Source organism: Leucoraja erinacea, chromosome 23 (assembly GCF_028641065.1).
Source record: "Leucoraja erinacea ecotype New England chromosome 23, Leri_hhj_1, whole genome shotgun sequence".
NCBI classification, from domain to species: domain Eukaryota; kingdom Metazoa; phylum Chordata; class Chondrichthyes; order Rajiformes; family Rajidae; genus Leucoraja; species Leucoraja erinaceus.
The window spans coordinates 8,570,378-8,585,308 of NC_073399.1; the positions used below are offsets into that span (position 1 = coordinate 8,570,378).

The following is a 14,931-nucleotide window of genomic DNA, read 5'->3' on the forward strand; positions in this document are numbered from 1 at the left end:
TTCTTGTCCTTGGCAGAGCAATTCCCGAACCAGATGGTAATGTTCCCGGACAAGATGCTTTCCACCGCCGCTGCGTAGAAGCACTGGAGGATCCTCGGAGACACTCTGAATTTCCTCAATTGCCTGAGGTGGTAAAGGCGCTGCCTTGCCTTACTCACCAGTGCTGAGGCGTGTGATGACCATGTCATATCCTCAGAGATGTGGACTCCCAGATATTTAAAACAGTTCACCCTATCCACAGGATCCCCATTTATACTCAATGAAGTGTACGTCCTCGGATGATGTGCCCTCCTAAAGTCCATGATCAGCTCCTTCGTTTTTTTGATGTTCAAGAGGAGGCTGTTCTCCTGGCACCAGAGTGCTAGATCAGCCACCTCCTCCCGGTAGGCCCTCTCATCATTGTCTGAGATCAGGCCCACCACCACAGTGTCATCAGCAAACTTAATTATTGAATTGGAGCTGAACCTAGCCACACAGTCATGTGTGTACAGGGAGTACAATAGGGGGCTGAGGACGCAACCCTGGGGCGATCCTGTGCTCAGGGTGAGGGACTTCGATGTATTCCCTCCCATCTTGACTACCTGGGGCCTGGCGGTGAGAAAGTCCAGGACCCAGGCACACAGGGAGGTGTTGAGCCCCAATTCCAGTAGCTTCCCGGCCAGTCTGGTGGGGACTATCGTGTTTCAGTATGTTTGGAATCATTGTCTTGCTGTAGAATGAACCGCCGGCCAATGAGTTTTGAAGCATTTGCTTGAAGTTGAGCAGATAGGATGTGCCTATGCACTTCAGAATTCATTAGGCTACTACCATCAGCAGTTGTATCATCAATGAAGATAAGTGAGCCAGTACCTTCAGCAGCTATACATGCTTAAGACATAACACCCCCACCACCGTGTTTCTGATGAGGTGGTATGCTTTGGATCTTGGGCAGTTACATTTCTCCTCCATACTTTGCTCCTGCCATCACTCTGATATAAGTTAACCTTTGTTTCATCTGTCCACAAGACCTTTTTCCAGAACTGTGGTTGCTCTTTTAAGTACTTCTTGGCAAACTGTAACCCGGCCATCCTATGTTTTGCAGCTAAGCAGTGCTTTGCATCTTGCAGTGTAGCCTCTGTATTTCGGTTCATGAAGTCTTCTGCAGACAGTGGTCATTGACAAATCCACACCTGACTCCTGAAGAGTGTTTCTGATCTGATGGACAGATCTGTTTGGGTTTTTTCTTTATTATAGAGAGAATTCTTCTGTCATCAGCTGTGGAGGTCTTCCTTGGTCTGCCAGTCCCTTTGCGATTAGTAAGCACACCAGTGCTCTCTTTCTTCTTAATGATGTTCAAAACAGTTGATTTTGGTAAGCCTAAGGTTTGGGTGATGTCTCTAACGGTTTTATTCTTGTTTCTCAGTCACATAATGGCTTTTTTACCTTTCATTGGCACAACTTCAGTCCTCATCTTGATAAACAGCAATAAAAATTTCCAGTGGTGATGGAAAGACTAGGTGTTGAGAGCTCTCTCATACCTGCATTAAGGAGGCAATTAAACACTGAGAAATTATAAACGTCTGTGAAGCCATGTGTCACAAGCATTATGGTGCCCCGAAATGGGGGGGACTATGTATAAACACTGCTGTAATTTCTACATGGTGAAACCAAAATGTATAAAAATTACCTTAATCAAAATCTGACATGTAAACCACATGTAATTTTTTTTTTTCTATTACAAATCTCAAATTGTGGCGTACAGAGGCAAATAATTAAATGACGGGTCTTTGTCCCAAACATTATGGAGGGCACTGTACAGTGTAACAGGAAATAGTTTACATGGCTTGGATGACAGATGGTGTCTCACTGGTAAAGTGCCAGCTTGTTCATTTGCTTGCTTTTTCAAGATTGAAACAGATTTAGACTGATATGTTGCTGATAATAGTTGTACATATTTTGCTGTGGTTTTCTCTAAAGTTAAATGTAAAAATTAATGCATAATTGTACATAGCTAGAGTTATCTTAAATAAGAAGACAGTGTACAAGCCCAAGATAGGAAAATGTTACAAGTGTATATAGTAACACAATTGGTCTTTTCATTTGTATTAATTCATTACGTATCAAGGAATAAACCAAAGCAAAAAAAGGTCTGTTTTTTGTAAATGAGATTTACAGCATTATAGTTTCTTGTACATTGTGACTTGTGATCAGTGCCCCCTAGCTTTCGTGCTTGGTTTGGGGTTATTGATGTCTATTTCAATTGTAGATTAGGAATATTATTTAATTGGGTGTAACTTTGCAGTTCCTGGGTCACATGGTTACCTGGGGAATCAAATAGAGCAAGCAGCCAACTTTCACTTCCAAAATAATTGAACAGGTCGATACACATTGACTGAAATTATTTTTTGTGGTATTCTTCAAGTAGAATAACTGATCGAAGTATTGTACATGTCGAGTATAATATGGAATTTGAACATTGATGGTTCTTTATTTAATTGTTTGCTTGCTTGCTTGCTTTGCTGGACTGAAAAGACAAATTTGTCCATCCCCAGTCGGCATATTAATGGTTATTTGTGTGGCATCAGTTGGCCTACTTCCTATGAAACTAAATTGCCATTTTATTCGTTACTGTTATCAAAATATGGAGCCACAGAGTACATGTTATTTAGATTGTGCTGAATTTTGGGCACCATATCTGAGGAAGGATATGCGGGCTCTGGAGAGGATCCAGAGGAGCTTTACAAGTATGATCCCAGGAGTGGGTTAACATATGATGAGTGTTTGACGGCACTGGGCCTGTGCTCGCTGGAGTTTAGGAGAAGGAGGGGGAACCTCATTGAAACGTACAGAACAGTGAAAGACTTGAATAGAGTGGATCAGGAGAGGATGTTTCCACCAGTGGGAGTACGACGAGAGGTCATAACCTCAGAATTAAGGGTTGTTGCTTTTGGGAAGGAGATGAGGAATTTATTTAGTCAGGGGTGTGAATCTATGGAATTCTTTGCCACAGAAGGTTGCGGAGGCCGTCAATGGATGTTTTTAAGGCAGAGATAGATAGATTCTTGATTAATACAGGTGTCGGGTTATGGAGAGAAGGCAGGAGAATGACGTTTGGAGGGACAGATAGATCAGCCAGATTGAATGGTGGAGTAAACTTGATGGGCTGAATATCCTAATTCTGCTCCTGTCACTTATGACCTTACGAAATGTTAACATTTTTCTTATGGCATCATGTGACGTTTGAGATTCCTTGTTTCTCTGAATACAATATATATATATATATATATTATTTCCAAATTACCCCACATATCCTTTCATAGTTTATGATCACTTCATGATTGTATATTATGTACCAAATAAGAGATAATTTAAGACAAAAGTGATGTTTCAGGGTTTTATTTTACTTAACGCTATGAAATGGGGAATTTGTCCCACCAAAAACAAATAATAGTTTTTAAAATAGCTCCTGAAAAAAAATATTTGATTGAGAAATGATAATCAAAATTATAGAATGAGGTAGGAAAAGGTATTGAATAATCTGGGGGCATAGTTCCTGGGTCAGGGGAAATGTGCTTAATAGCTTAATGGATATTTACATTTCAAATGAGTGAAGTCGAGCCCAGGATGGAAATAAATAGTAACATTTATAGATTTAAATAAATAGTTGCGTTATATCATGTTCCTTCGTGACCTCTTGCATGATGAGCTTCTTTGAATCCATTGAGCCTTCTGGGAGTTGAGAGATTAGTTTTTTCACACACACACTTCGACCCCACAAGTAACTGTGAAATGCATAATTATCTGTTTTGATGTTGCATTAAGGAATATTTCTGAGTAGACAATTCCTAAACTTTTCAAATGATTTGGAAACTTTAATACTAATTTTCAACCTTCAGAATAGAAACTCATTGAAACATTACTTTGACATTTCAGCCTTCCTTCCTTATTGTTGTTCCTGAGTTATAATGCATTCAGAATATAGAAGCTATTGGTAGGAAAGGGAACTTGATGCCGAACAAAAAACGTTCACATTTTTAGATTTAAAAAAAAACTATCAATAACATGAAGTAAAAACTGAGGGATTAAGAGATTTTGATATCTACCCAGCTGAAAGAGAATAAATGAGAAAAAAAAGCCTTAGTTGGTACTGCACTCACAAATCACAACCTGGATAAGATATTTTGTCTTTCAGAACAGCTAAGTTATTTTAAGCTAAGTCTTAAACCAAAGATGAATATTTTTCCAGCATGCACCAAATTTTCTGCAATCTGTGATGTTGAAGATAATGTTGCCCTAGTAACTTAAGTTTTAAATGGTTGGGCATGTATCTGAAATTGATACCTTAAATTGTCCAAAAATAAATGTTATAAGCATGTGAAGGAATTGGAACTTCCAACTGTTAATCCCCCAACTACGCACAGCTCTTTCTGGTATCTCTGTTGTCTAATCATTTTTTAATGATGTTTTTACCCTACAGAATTTATTTCTTCCTGTCTTGACTGTGCTTTCTGCCATTTTCTTCCACTGTGTTTCCAACAACACTCCCCAAGCCTTTTGTGACACACCAGATCTGGTCTGCCGTTTTACAGTGTCAGAACCTTTTTCAGTTTCCTCGTCCCAAACTGCTTTCATCGTATATATCGAATTTATTTTCAAAGCCATTCCTCTCCTGAATGGGCTGAGGGCCCTTCACTCTTCATTGATCAGAGGCCCAGCCAGGCCCCCTCCATCTCAACCCTCCTTCATCTTGCTGAACTCATCCTCGCATTGTACAATTTCCTTTTAACTTGACACATTTCCTCCAAAAAAGTATGCCTCTGGGAACTTGTATGGCCTCAAGCTCTGCCCGTCTTTCTCATGGATCTGTGAACAAGCTTTGTTTTAGTCATTCCCGATCTCTTTCCTTGCCTCTTTCTAGTGCGTTAATTATTGAATCAGTGCTGATTTTGACGATGGTCTAGTTGAAGAGATAATAATAATAATCTTATTTATATAGCACATTTTTAGTCAACTTGCATTGACCCCAAAGTGTTTCACATAATTACATTACATTTACACACAGGCAAAGGTGGGTGAAGTGTCTTGCCCCAAGGACACAACGACAGTATGCACTCCAAGCGGGATTCGAACTGGCTACCTTCCGGTCGCCAGCCGAACACTTAGCCCATTGTGCCATCTGTCGTCCATCTGAGATGCCTTGTGCATGTACAGAACACACGACTGTTCCATCGTATTGACACCAAGCCTGATCCTTTTCATGCCATTGTACAAAATGCATTTGTAGGTTGCAGAATTGTAGTCAAAGACAGGAGTTCTACGCAATTTCCTTACTTAATCAGGTGCTCAAAGTGTAGCATTTGTGTAACAAAGTGGTTGTAATCAGCTAACCTTCCATGAAATGTGCCTTGGACTTTGGTATTCCATTAATTTTTTGACTGCTTACTAGATATATACTGGAGGAGACTTCTGAGCATTTAGCACGCTGCAGTTAATTGACTATAGATGTTGACACCTTCCTTGTGGTTGTCTGAGTCTCTAGCTGTATTGTGAGGCAATGATTTCCTCCTGTAGAAGTAAGTGCATAGCTCTTTGTTGCAGTATTAACAAATCTCACAGCCGTAGCTCATTCATGACTTGCTGATCTTGAGGGGGATGATTGGTGAGAGGGCAGTGGATGGCAGTAAATGGAAGGTGAAGTAGGTCAGTGATTAGTGGTGGTGATGATGGGAGAAATAAAATATGGAAGAATTAAATTCAAAAGGAGTAGTAAATATTTTGAGAAGACCCTTTGACTTGTTAAAAAAAACAATGATCACATCAAGCACGTATAGTTAAGCTCAACAAAGTTCTAACGCCGCATTTGAGCCATTCTATAATGAGCAGCGTATCGATTTCTGAGTTGTGCTGTTTTTGATGCATTAATTATGTAGTGCCTTGTATACAATAATTTTATTTGAAACCATTTCTGTCTGGTACTAAAAGTAATGAGGGGCTTCCCTGATTGACAGTTTTTTTTCCTGTCGTGAATTATTCGACCAGGCTTTTAAAGAGATTTTTTGTTCCTAACAAGGAGCAGCCTTTCCACTTATTCATAGTTAGTATTCTGGAATGTGTCCAAAGAGAAACCATCACACACCCTGATAGTGAGCATTTTCCGCCATGAAGCATCTATTGTATATTTCCCCAGTGGTTTGACGTTATCCTCTGGTAACCTTTAGGAAGAGGCTCCACAGAGGCGACACAGAACTTAGCCTTCAAAACTCCAGGTTTCACCCAATTAGAAGCAGAATTAACTAATCTTGAGAATATTGCTGTTAGAGGAACATGCTTAATGGAAAAAAATCATTTAGATCTCTTAATGTTGATAAAATGAAAACTTGAAACAATTCCCCTTTTTCACTTAACAATAAGAATGACTTTTGGCTTCATTACAGAACGAGCTTGTGGAAACACTATTGTATTTTAATACGTATTTTGTTATGTATTACGCAACATAACCACAGGGGAGGGCAGGACTTGTCTCTGGAATGGGTGATCCCAGCAACATGATCAAAAAATGTCTGTCTTAATGTTTACAGGCTGAAGGTGAAATAGAAATATTTAGATCTGACGTCAGAAAATAGTTGCAAATATTTGAATTTTAGTAAGAAGTAACAAGATGAATGTGTGTGCCGTCCATTCGGACCAACCCCCAGGAAGCCATTAAAACCGTAAAACTTGGGTATCTCTAAACTCATTACCCCATTGCCACATACTTGGGCTTCTTATTTTGTTACTTTACTTGTTACTCCAGTACTTGTTGCATTGAATTTTTCCACTTAATGGTCCAGATAGAATATCTTCATTTGCACATTAAGGTTATTTCAGGCTGGTAATTCCAGTTTGGTAACTTCTATACAATCTACTTTTGCCATTCTGTTCTTCCAGACTGCCCAAAACTGTTTTCCTAAATCATTTTCTGAATTGCCAGATTTTTGCTAATTTAAGGCGACTTCCTTAGTTTGCCTTTTTTATGATTAATTTATGTGAAATGCAATGGATTTTTTTCAGCACAGTAAAGACATGTTAATATTTTAATAATTCTGACTTTTTTTTTGCTTAAATCCATATAGATGGATGGAATTCTGTTTTGACTGCTGGCAGAATGGAAAATGAGTTGGCAGTTGCCACACATTTTGGCCTGGCGCCAACTGCATCACCTACATGTTCTCTGTGCTACTAAATTGGCAGAGAGACAATCAGATTTGATACTATAGAGGGTTCTCCTCTTCTATAATTTAGGTGTATTATTAGGACTGAATGGAAGGAGGAAGTCCAATCTAACTATACTTAACCAGAAAATAATCAGTACCAAAAATAATGAACATCTCTTCACTTGTTTATTTGCTAGAGGACCACAAATGGAAAAATGCAACCATGATCAAGGACAAGGCACATTTCCAGGTGTTTGTAATAAAGTTTGCTGATGTTTGAATGCATTACTGCTGAATCTCTAATTCCTATCAATTTATTGTACCAATCTTTTGTTTAACTGTATTTTTACTCTATAAAAAGCACATTATTTTCTTCACATTCTGATTAAAGTGAAGTAGAGCGGTAGAATTTTGTAGTTTAAGCCAAACCTATTAAAAATGGAAGGCAGGGAAGATCAACATTTTTTTTTTTTAGAAATGTGCTCTTGTCTGTTTTGTTAGATGGTCGACATCTTTCTAATGGATTTTCAAGGACCCATCAAAGCTGCAAAATTGCAAATTCTGTGATGTCCAGCCTCTGCTACACTAGACAGACTTGACTGACTAATCAGACTCTGGAGGTTTCTGATCTACCTGTTTGCCACTTCCAGAGCTTGCCTTCCACCCACCCAATTCTAGACTAAAATCATCTGATTCTGCAGCAGAGCCTGTGAGCCAGACCATCATGTCCTTAAAATCGAACATTGAGCTGCAGTGGCAAAACAGAACATGTGCTGAAACGCATTTGTTACCAAGGTCACACACAGACATTTAGTGGCATGGTTGAAGTTGTTTTAAGTATCAGTGGTTTAAGGATTTTTTTTTCCTTCAGGAATGTTTATGTCCACGGCATTTTGTAAAGTACTATAGATTATTACTGATAGAATTGCTTTTGTGTGTCTTGTCAGCTGTGCATTTTTCAAACTCATTTCACAATTTAAATGGATACTTTTTGGTGTTGCCATATTTGTCCGACCCCCTTAGCATTGCAGATGACTTGCTACCATTCTTGATTTTGTGGTTTCTGGGGTAATTGATGAAGTTAGTGTGGGTAACCACAGAGTCCTCCACAGTTGGGGCAGGAGGTGCCTGACGGGGCCAGGTGGGTGAGTAGTTTGTGAGATGTAGCACTTCATCATTTGAACAAAGCGTCTTTGTGCACAAGAAGCATGGTTTCTACATTCTCTAAATTACCTGAATGCTCCCACCCTACTTGCGGCTATGTAGCAGGTGTTTGCAAGAGTCAGAGCAAAAGTTGCATTTTTGTTTTACTAAGAATTTGAACATATCCTTGAATGTTCTTTTATCCTCCTAGTTTTCTCTTACTGTGATAGAGCTTGGCAGACAGTTTGCTTTGGGAATATGGTGTTGAACTTGTAAGTGGTGTGGCCGTCCAAATGGAGCTGATTGAGTGTAACCACACCTCGGTGCTAGGAATGTTGGTCAGGGAGAGGAGACTAATGCTGGCTCAATACGATATGACAGAACTTTATTTATCCCAGGAGGGAAATTGATCTGCCAACAGTCATAAAACACCAACTACATGAATCATGAAATTAAAGTGACGAGTGAAAGGGATTGGGGATGTGCAAAGATAAAGATTGGGGAAGGGGGAGGAGAGGCGAGTCAGTCTTCTCCACGACAGAAGGAGTAGGAGTTGTACAGTTTGATGGCCACAGGGAAGTAGGATCTCTCCTGTGGCGTTCTGTACTGCATCTTGGTGGAACCAGTCTGTTGCTGAAGATATTCCCCAGGTTGACCAGTGTGTCATGGAGGGGATGAACTGTATTGTCCAGGATGCTGTGCAGTTTGAGGAGCATCCTCCCCTCCATGACCACCTCCCATGAATCCAACTCCGTCCCCAGGACGGAGCCAGCCTTCCTGATGAGTTTGTTAATCCTATTGACGTCCGCGGCCTTCACCCTGCTGCCCCAGCACACGACAGCAAAGAAGATGGCACTGGCTAATACCGATGTTGGTAGAACATCTGCAGCATCATACTGCAGACGTTGAAGGAGCGGAGCCTTCTCAAAAAGTATATCTGGCTCTGTCCCTTCTTGTACACAGCCTCAGCGTTCCGGGACCAGTCCAGGTATGCTCCAAGGTATTTGTAATGTAATTGTAACTCCAAGGTAAATACCCAAGGTATTTATATACAGCCATACAATTTTTTTTAATTGTATGGCTGTATGGGAATTTCATTTCACTGTGCCATCTGGCACATGTGACAATTAAATGTATCTTGAATTTTGAAGGTAAACTGCACAATCACACCATTGATGGAGACGGGACAGGGGTGATCTTCTCCTCCTAAAGTCCACCATTAACTCCTAACTCCTTAGCTGCAGGTGATTCAACCCACACCACTCAACAAAGTAGTTGTACACCTCTGTATTCAGCTTCCCTCCCCTCGTCTGAAAACTTCTGCAGGTGGCAGCAGTCCGAGCTATATGTGAAGTCCGAGGTGTAGATGTAGAACAGGAAGGGAGAGAGGACTGTCCCATGTGGGGCCCCTGAGTTGCTCACTACCATGTCTGAGACACAGTTCTGTAGCCGGACATATTGTGGTCGTCCAGTCAGGTAGTTGGTGATCCAGGACACCAATGGAGCATCCACCCACAACTTTGTCAGTTTGCTCCCTAGCAGTTCGGGTCAGATGGTGATAAAAGCACTGGAGAAGTTAAACATGACTCTCACGGTTTTTCCTGGCTTATCCAGGTGAGCATAGGAACGATGGAGTAGGTGGATGATGGCGTCCTCAACCCCCATCTGTGTTTGGGAAGCGAACTGCAGGGGGTCTAGGTAGGGTTCATCCAGGGGTCGCAGGTGAGTGAGCACCAGCCTCACATGATGTCTGAAGTCAGTCTGTAGTCATTGGAGGAGCTGGGGCACATCCTCGTTTGTACAGGAACCAGGCAGGATGTCTTCCACAACACAGGAACCCTAATCAGGCTCAGTACTCTGCACAACTGACTGGCACACACCTTGAGTATCCTAGGGCTGACACCATTGAGACACGTGGCTTTGCCAGATCTGCTCGCTTACCCTTCCAATAATTTGGAATGTTTGGAGGAAACAGCATTGATGGCATCACTCTAGTACTTTGAGATCCCTATCTCAGAGGTAACCTAGCGCAATGATCCATGCTAACTATGGGTTTCATGCCCCGTAAGTGCTCATGCCATCCTCATGAGCACTTAAGGACATTCGTGGTTGCCCAAAAATGGCCAATGTTGAGTTAAGTTTCGGAGGTGAATTGGTGAGTTATCACTATCGGCTAAGATGAGAAGGTTCACAGCATCCCACCGTAGGTAATTTTGCTTTGAAAGAAAGCATTATAAATTAAAAAAAAGATCAGCACTTTGCAAACATTATGGACATACTATTGGAAATAGATAGACATCCGTCAATCCCAGTCTTTAAATGTCATGAACATTTTCCATTGTAAAAGTGAATGTAATTTTTGACATTTTCTTGTTGGCCTGTGCTTCCTGGAAAACCATTTGCTTTGTTACAAAGTTACTATGATCTTTCATTTACTCATAATTTATCTTGTTTGCAGGCTTAGAAAGGGAGATGTATTTCACTGAATTTGTATCTAATATAATTGCTTTATAATAACAATTAAATGGCAATGTTGCAAAGCTTCTGCTACAATGCGGAAAATAACAATGAATAAATATCATTTACCCCAGGAATAGAGTGGTTGGAGGAATTGAACAAAAAATGGTGCTGGATATGAAAGATTCTGCTGTTGATCGGTCATTAGAATGGAATATCAATATATAGACATTCTAAGAACTTAATGCCATTCTAAACAAGAATATACATCCTTGAATAGCTCAAAAAAACTCTGACACGTAGCATTTTCTTGCAAGGGAACTGAAGAGAGGCCATCAATTGCAGAGATAATAGACTTTATATGATATTGGGAATATAGGTTAACCTTGCCTCTTGCATGCAAAATTAAAGAAGGACAAGAATCTTGGAAATACATTTCAGTTTGGCTGACTTTATTCTTGGCTTTTTTCCATTCAGCTATCTGAAATTTTTCCATTTTTGCCTTTGGAGACAATTTAGAAATGAAGTCGCAACCAATCAACTTGAGGAAACATTTTTATGAAGTATTGGGACTCTTTATCCAATTAAAAGATTTTGCACTATGTCGTCGATTTAAAAACAGTACTATTGATCTGATTTTTTTAATTATTCAATGTTATTAATCTGTATATTAATACATTAACAAACTCAGATGTAGGGTTTCAACAATCAAATGATATAGAAAACATATTTACACAGATTGAGAGCCCTAGGACTAATCTAAATATTTGAACCTGATCTTTCAGCATGTGTATAGCAACTAAATTTGATTAATGTATTGTTCTGAGTTGATCTCAGATAATGTAGCAATTATCCTCTGCGTACTTGGGATATGAATAGGCAAATAATTCAGATCTCTGTTTCTGACTGCTAGCCAATGACATTCTGACGGCTGAGGCTGGTGCAGAATTAATATTGGTTTTGATCGTGACCACTATTAAATAGACAGTATTCACTCCATTGGCACTTAAAAGAGTGGCCTTTTGGCCATCAAGGAAGCTCAGTTCAGGAGAGGAAGTGCAGAAATTAGTAAACAAAAAATAAATTCTTAAGATTGTTAGTAACAGTCCGGTTCCACTGCATTTGGTGCTGCACATCCTTGGTTGCACAATATCCTGAATGCTCCATACAGTTCTGATTACTTCATGGTTGGACAAATTGCAGTATTTATTGACACAAATGTTATCAGAGCATGAAAATTAAGTTATGAACTGAGAAAACTTGAGAATCAAAAAATATATTTGCTGCAATATAGAAGGAAGTGGGTGATTTGATTGAGGTTTTATGGTTTAAAAGGAATTGATAGGGAAGATAAAGAGAAACTTCAGCTGGTCAGGAAGTCTTGGTCAGGAAACTCAATCTAAAAATCAAAGCTGGACTGTTGTGTCATTTTCTACGCAAAGGTGAGTGGATGTGTGAAACTATAATGCAAAGGGTAATAAATGCTATAGATTTCACAAGCCAGTGGTAAATGTTTTAAAAAGGATTATTGACAAGATGAAAATAAATCAAGATGTTATTGAACTATAGGAACAGAATTTAGTGGTTAATTGGCATACTGTATTCTTTTATTTTCCAAAAGGACCAAGAATCTTGTATGTTTGTTGCCTTGGGTAGCATGTGACATGCTGTAACCAGAAAGTGCAGAATGGAAAAATAGAGTTTATCTATTCGCTTCCCTTTTTGAAATTAACTTTGATGAGAATGATGCAAGTAGAATATTATATAAATGGTTGACATGATTTTGGTACTTTATGTATTCTTTTTCAGATATATTGGGAGGTCAGATTCTATAACTATCAGTGTTTGGAATCATAAGAAAATCCATAAAAAACAGGGTGCAGGTTTTCTTGGCTGCGTGCGACTCCTTTCCAATGCAATTAATCGCCTTAAAGATACTGGTTGTGAGTATAAACAATTGAAAGACAAAGACTAAATTGATGATAATCTAGACTTGCTGATTTTAATTTCAGATAACATCAAGCCTCTTAATTTTGGAACTTTTTTTCTGGAACTCATATCGCAATTCTGATGAAATGCCTTCGACTGGAAATGTTTCTATTTCCGTTGATGCTGCTTGACCTGCTGAGTATTTCCAGTGTTTCAGGTCTCTAACACATCAAGTTATATTTTAGATTTTCAATGATGCCTCTTTAAAAAGAGTTGGTTTCAATTAGAAATGTTTGATAATTGAGAAGGACAGCAAACTGATTTTCCATTTAATAGAACACAGTGCACTGGGATCAAACTTTGACCTGAAACGTCTTTTTAACAGATTTCAGGTTGAAAATTGTGAATTATGTATTTTTGTTTTCTTTTGGTAAATTGTTATGTTTTAATAGCCTGGTCATTGTCAAATGTGAGGGAAGAGGTTGCCAGGTTGCAATTATACTTGTCTTAGCTGTTGAAGATGTTTTGCCACTGAGACTGAAGTGGATTGGGTGAAAACACATCTCTGAATTTTGAATTTTGACCATATGACAGTCGGTAGTGGAGGGATGAAATAAAAGCAAAAATTGGTCATTACCTCAAGGCCACTTAGTGCATCTCCCACATTCACTTTTATAGATTTCTATAAAAGATTCAATAATGGTTTTCTGAAGAAGAACTGGTTGTTCTGCCTGTATCCTACATCAAATCGTACAACAAACAATACAGAAGAAACATGAGATTGTGGCTTCAGGTTCATAGTCGTCATTCAATCTCTAGAAACAGTTTTCACTTTATTCTTTTGAAACCTAACATGATTTTAAATTACCTCTATTAAATCTTTTTAGCCTTCTTCACGAGAAGAACTTCCCAACTTCCTTAGTTTTTCCACGTGACTGGAATCTCTCAACCCCATTCTGGTCTATGTCTTCTGTATACAGTGACATAGACAATGTTTGGGACAAAGACCCATCATTTATTTATTTGCCTCGGTACTCCACAATTTGAGATTTGTAATAGAAAAATATCACATGTGGTTAAAGTGCACATTATCAGATTTTAATAAAGGCCATTTTTACACATTTTGATTTCACCATGTAGAAATTACAGCTGTGTTTATACATAGTACCCCCATTTCAGGGCACCATAATGTTTGGGACATATGCCTTCACAGGCGTTTGTAATTGCTCAGGTGTGTTTAATTGCCTCCTTAATGCAAGTATAAGAGAGCATCTGGGCATGTATGGCTGCTGAAGGTATCTTCACTAATCTTCATTGATGATACAACTGCTGTTGGTAGTAGCATAATGAATTCTGAAGTGTATAGACATCCTATCCGTTCAAGTTCAAACAGATGCCACAAAACTCATTGGCCCGCAGTTCATTCTGCAGCAAGACAATGATCCCAAACATACTGCTAAAGCAACAAAGGAGTTTTTCAAAGCTAAAAAATGGTCAGTTCTTGACTGGCCATGTCAATCACTCGATCTGAACCTAATTGAGCATTCCTTTTATATGCTGAAGGGGACTTGCCCCCAAAACAAGCATAAGCTTAAAAATGCAAGCCTGGCAGAGTGTCACCAGAGAAGACACCCAGCAACAGATGATGACCATGAATTGCAGACTTCAAGCAGTCATTGCATGCAAAAGATATGCAACAAAAATACTAAACATGACTACTATCATTTATATGACATTGCTGTGTGCCAAACAATATGGTGCCCTGAAATGGGGGGACTATGTTTCAACACTGCTGTAATTTCTACATGGTGAAACCAAAATGTATAAAAATGGCCTTTATTAAAATCTCACAATGTGCACTTTAACCACATGTGATTTTTTTTTCTAGTACAAATCTCAAATTCTGGAGTTCAGTGGCAAATAAATAAATGATGGGTCTTTGTCCCAAATATTATGGAGGGCACTGTAGTTCCAAAGCCTTTGCATCTACTTTAAAGTATGCTGTCCAGAAATTGGAGACACTCCTGTAAATTGAATTAACTATCTCATTCAAAATGTCTATTAAAATCAGTAGGGCAAAATTAAACAGTACCACGAGGTGTACTTGCCTGTATTGCATTGTAATAAAAGGTCCATATTCAATAATACCATCAGCTAAATTTTAATTTTCTAATCATCCTTTGCATAGAATGACCTTGTGAAGTTTTACAAACAATTGAACCAAGTACAA

The 14,931-nt window shown here is 39.0% G+C and overlaps 1 protein-coding gene across 1 annotated transcript in view; it reads left to right on the plus strand.

Moving 5' to 3' along the window:
* The window catches only part of smurf2 (SMAD specific E3 ubiquitin protein ligase 2), a 127,410-nt gene that overhangs the window by 61,230 nt on the left and 51,249 nt on the right, over window positions 1-14,931 (plus strand). Inside the window, exon 5 of the mRNA XM_055653783.1 lies at window positions 12,582-12,715. Within this exon, the coding sequence (XP_055509758.1) occupies window positions 12,582-12,715 (134 nt within the window). The remainder of the gene's footprint in view (window positions 1-12,581; window positions 12,716-14,931) is intronic.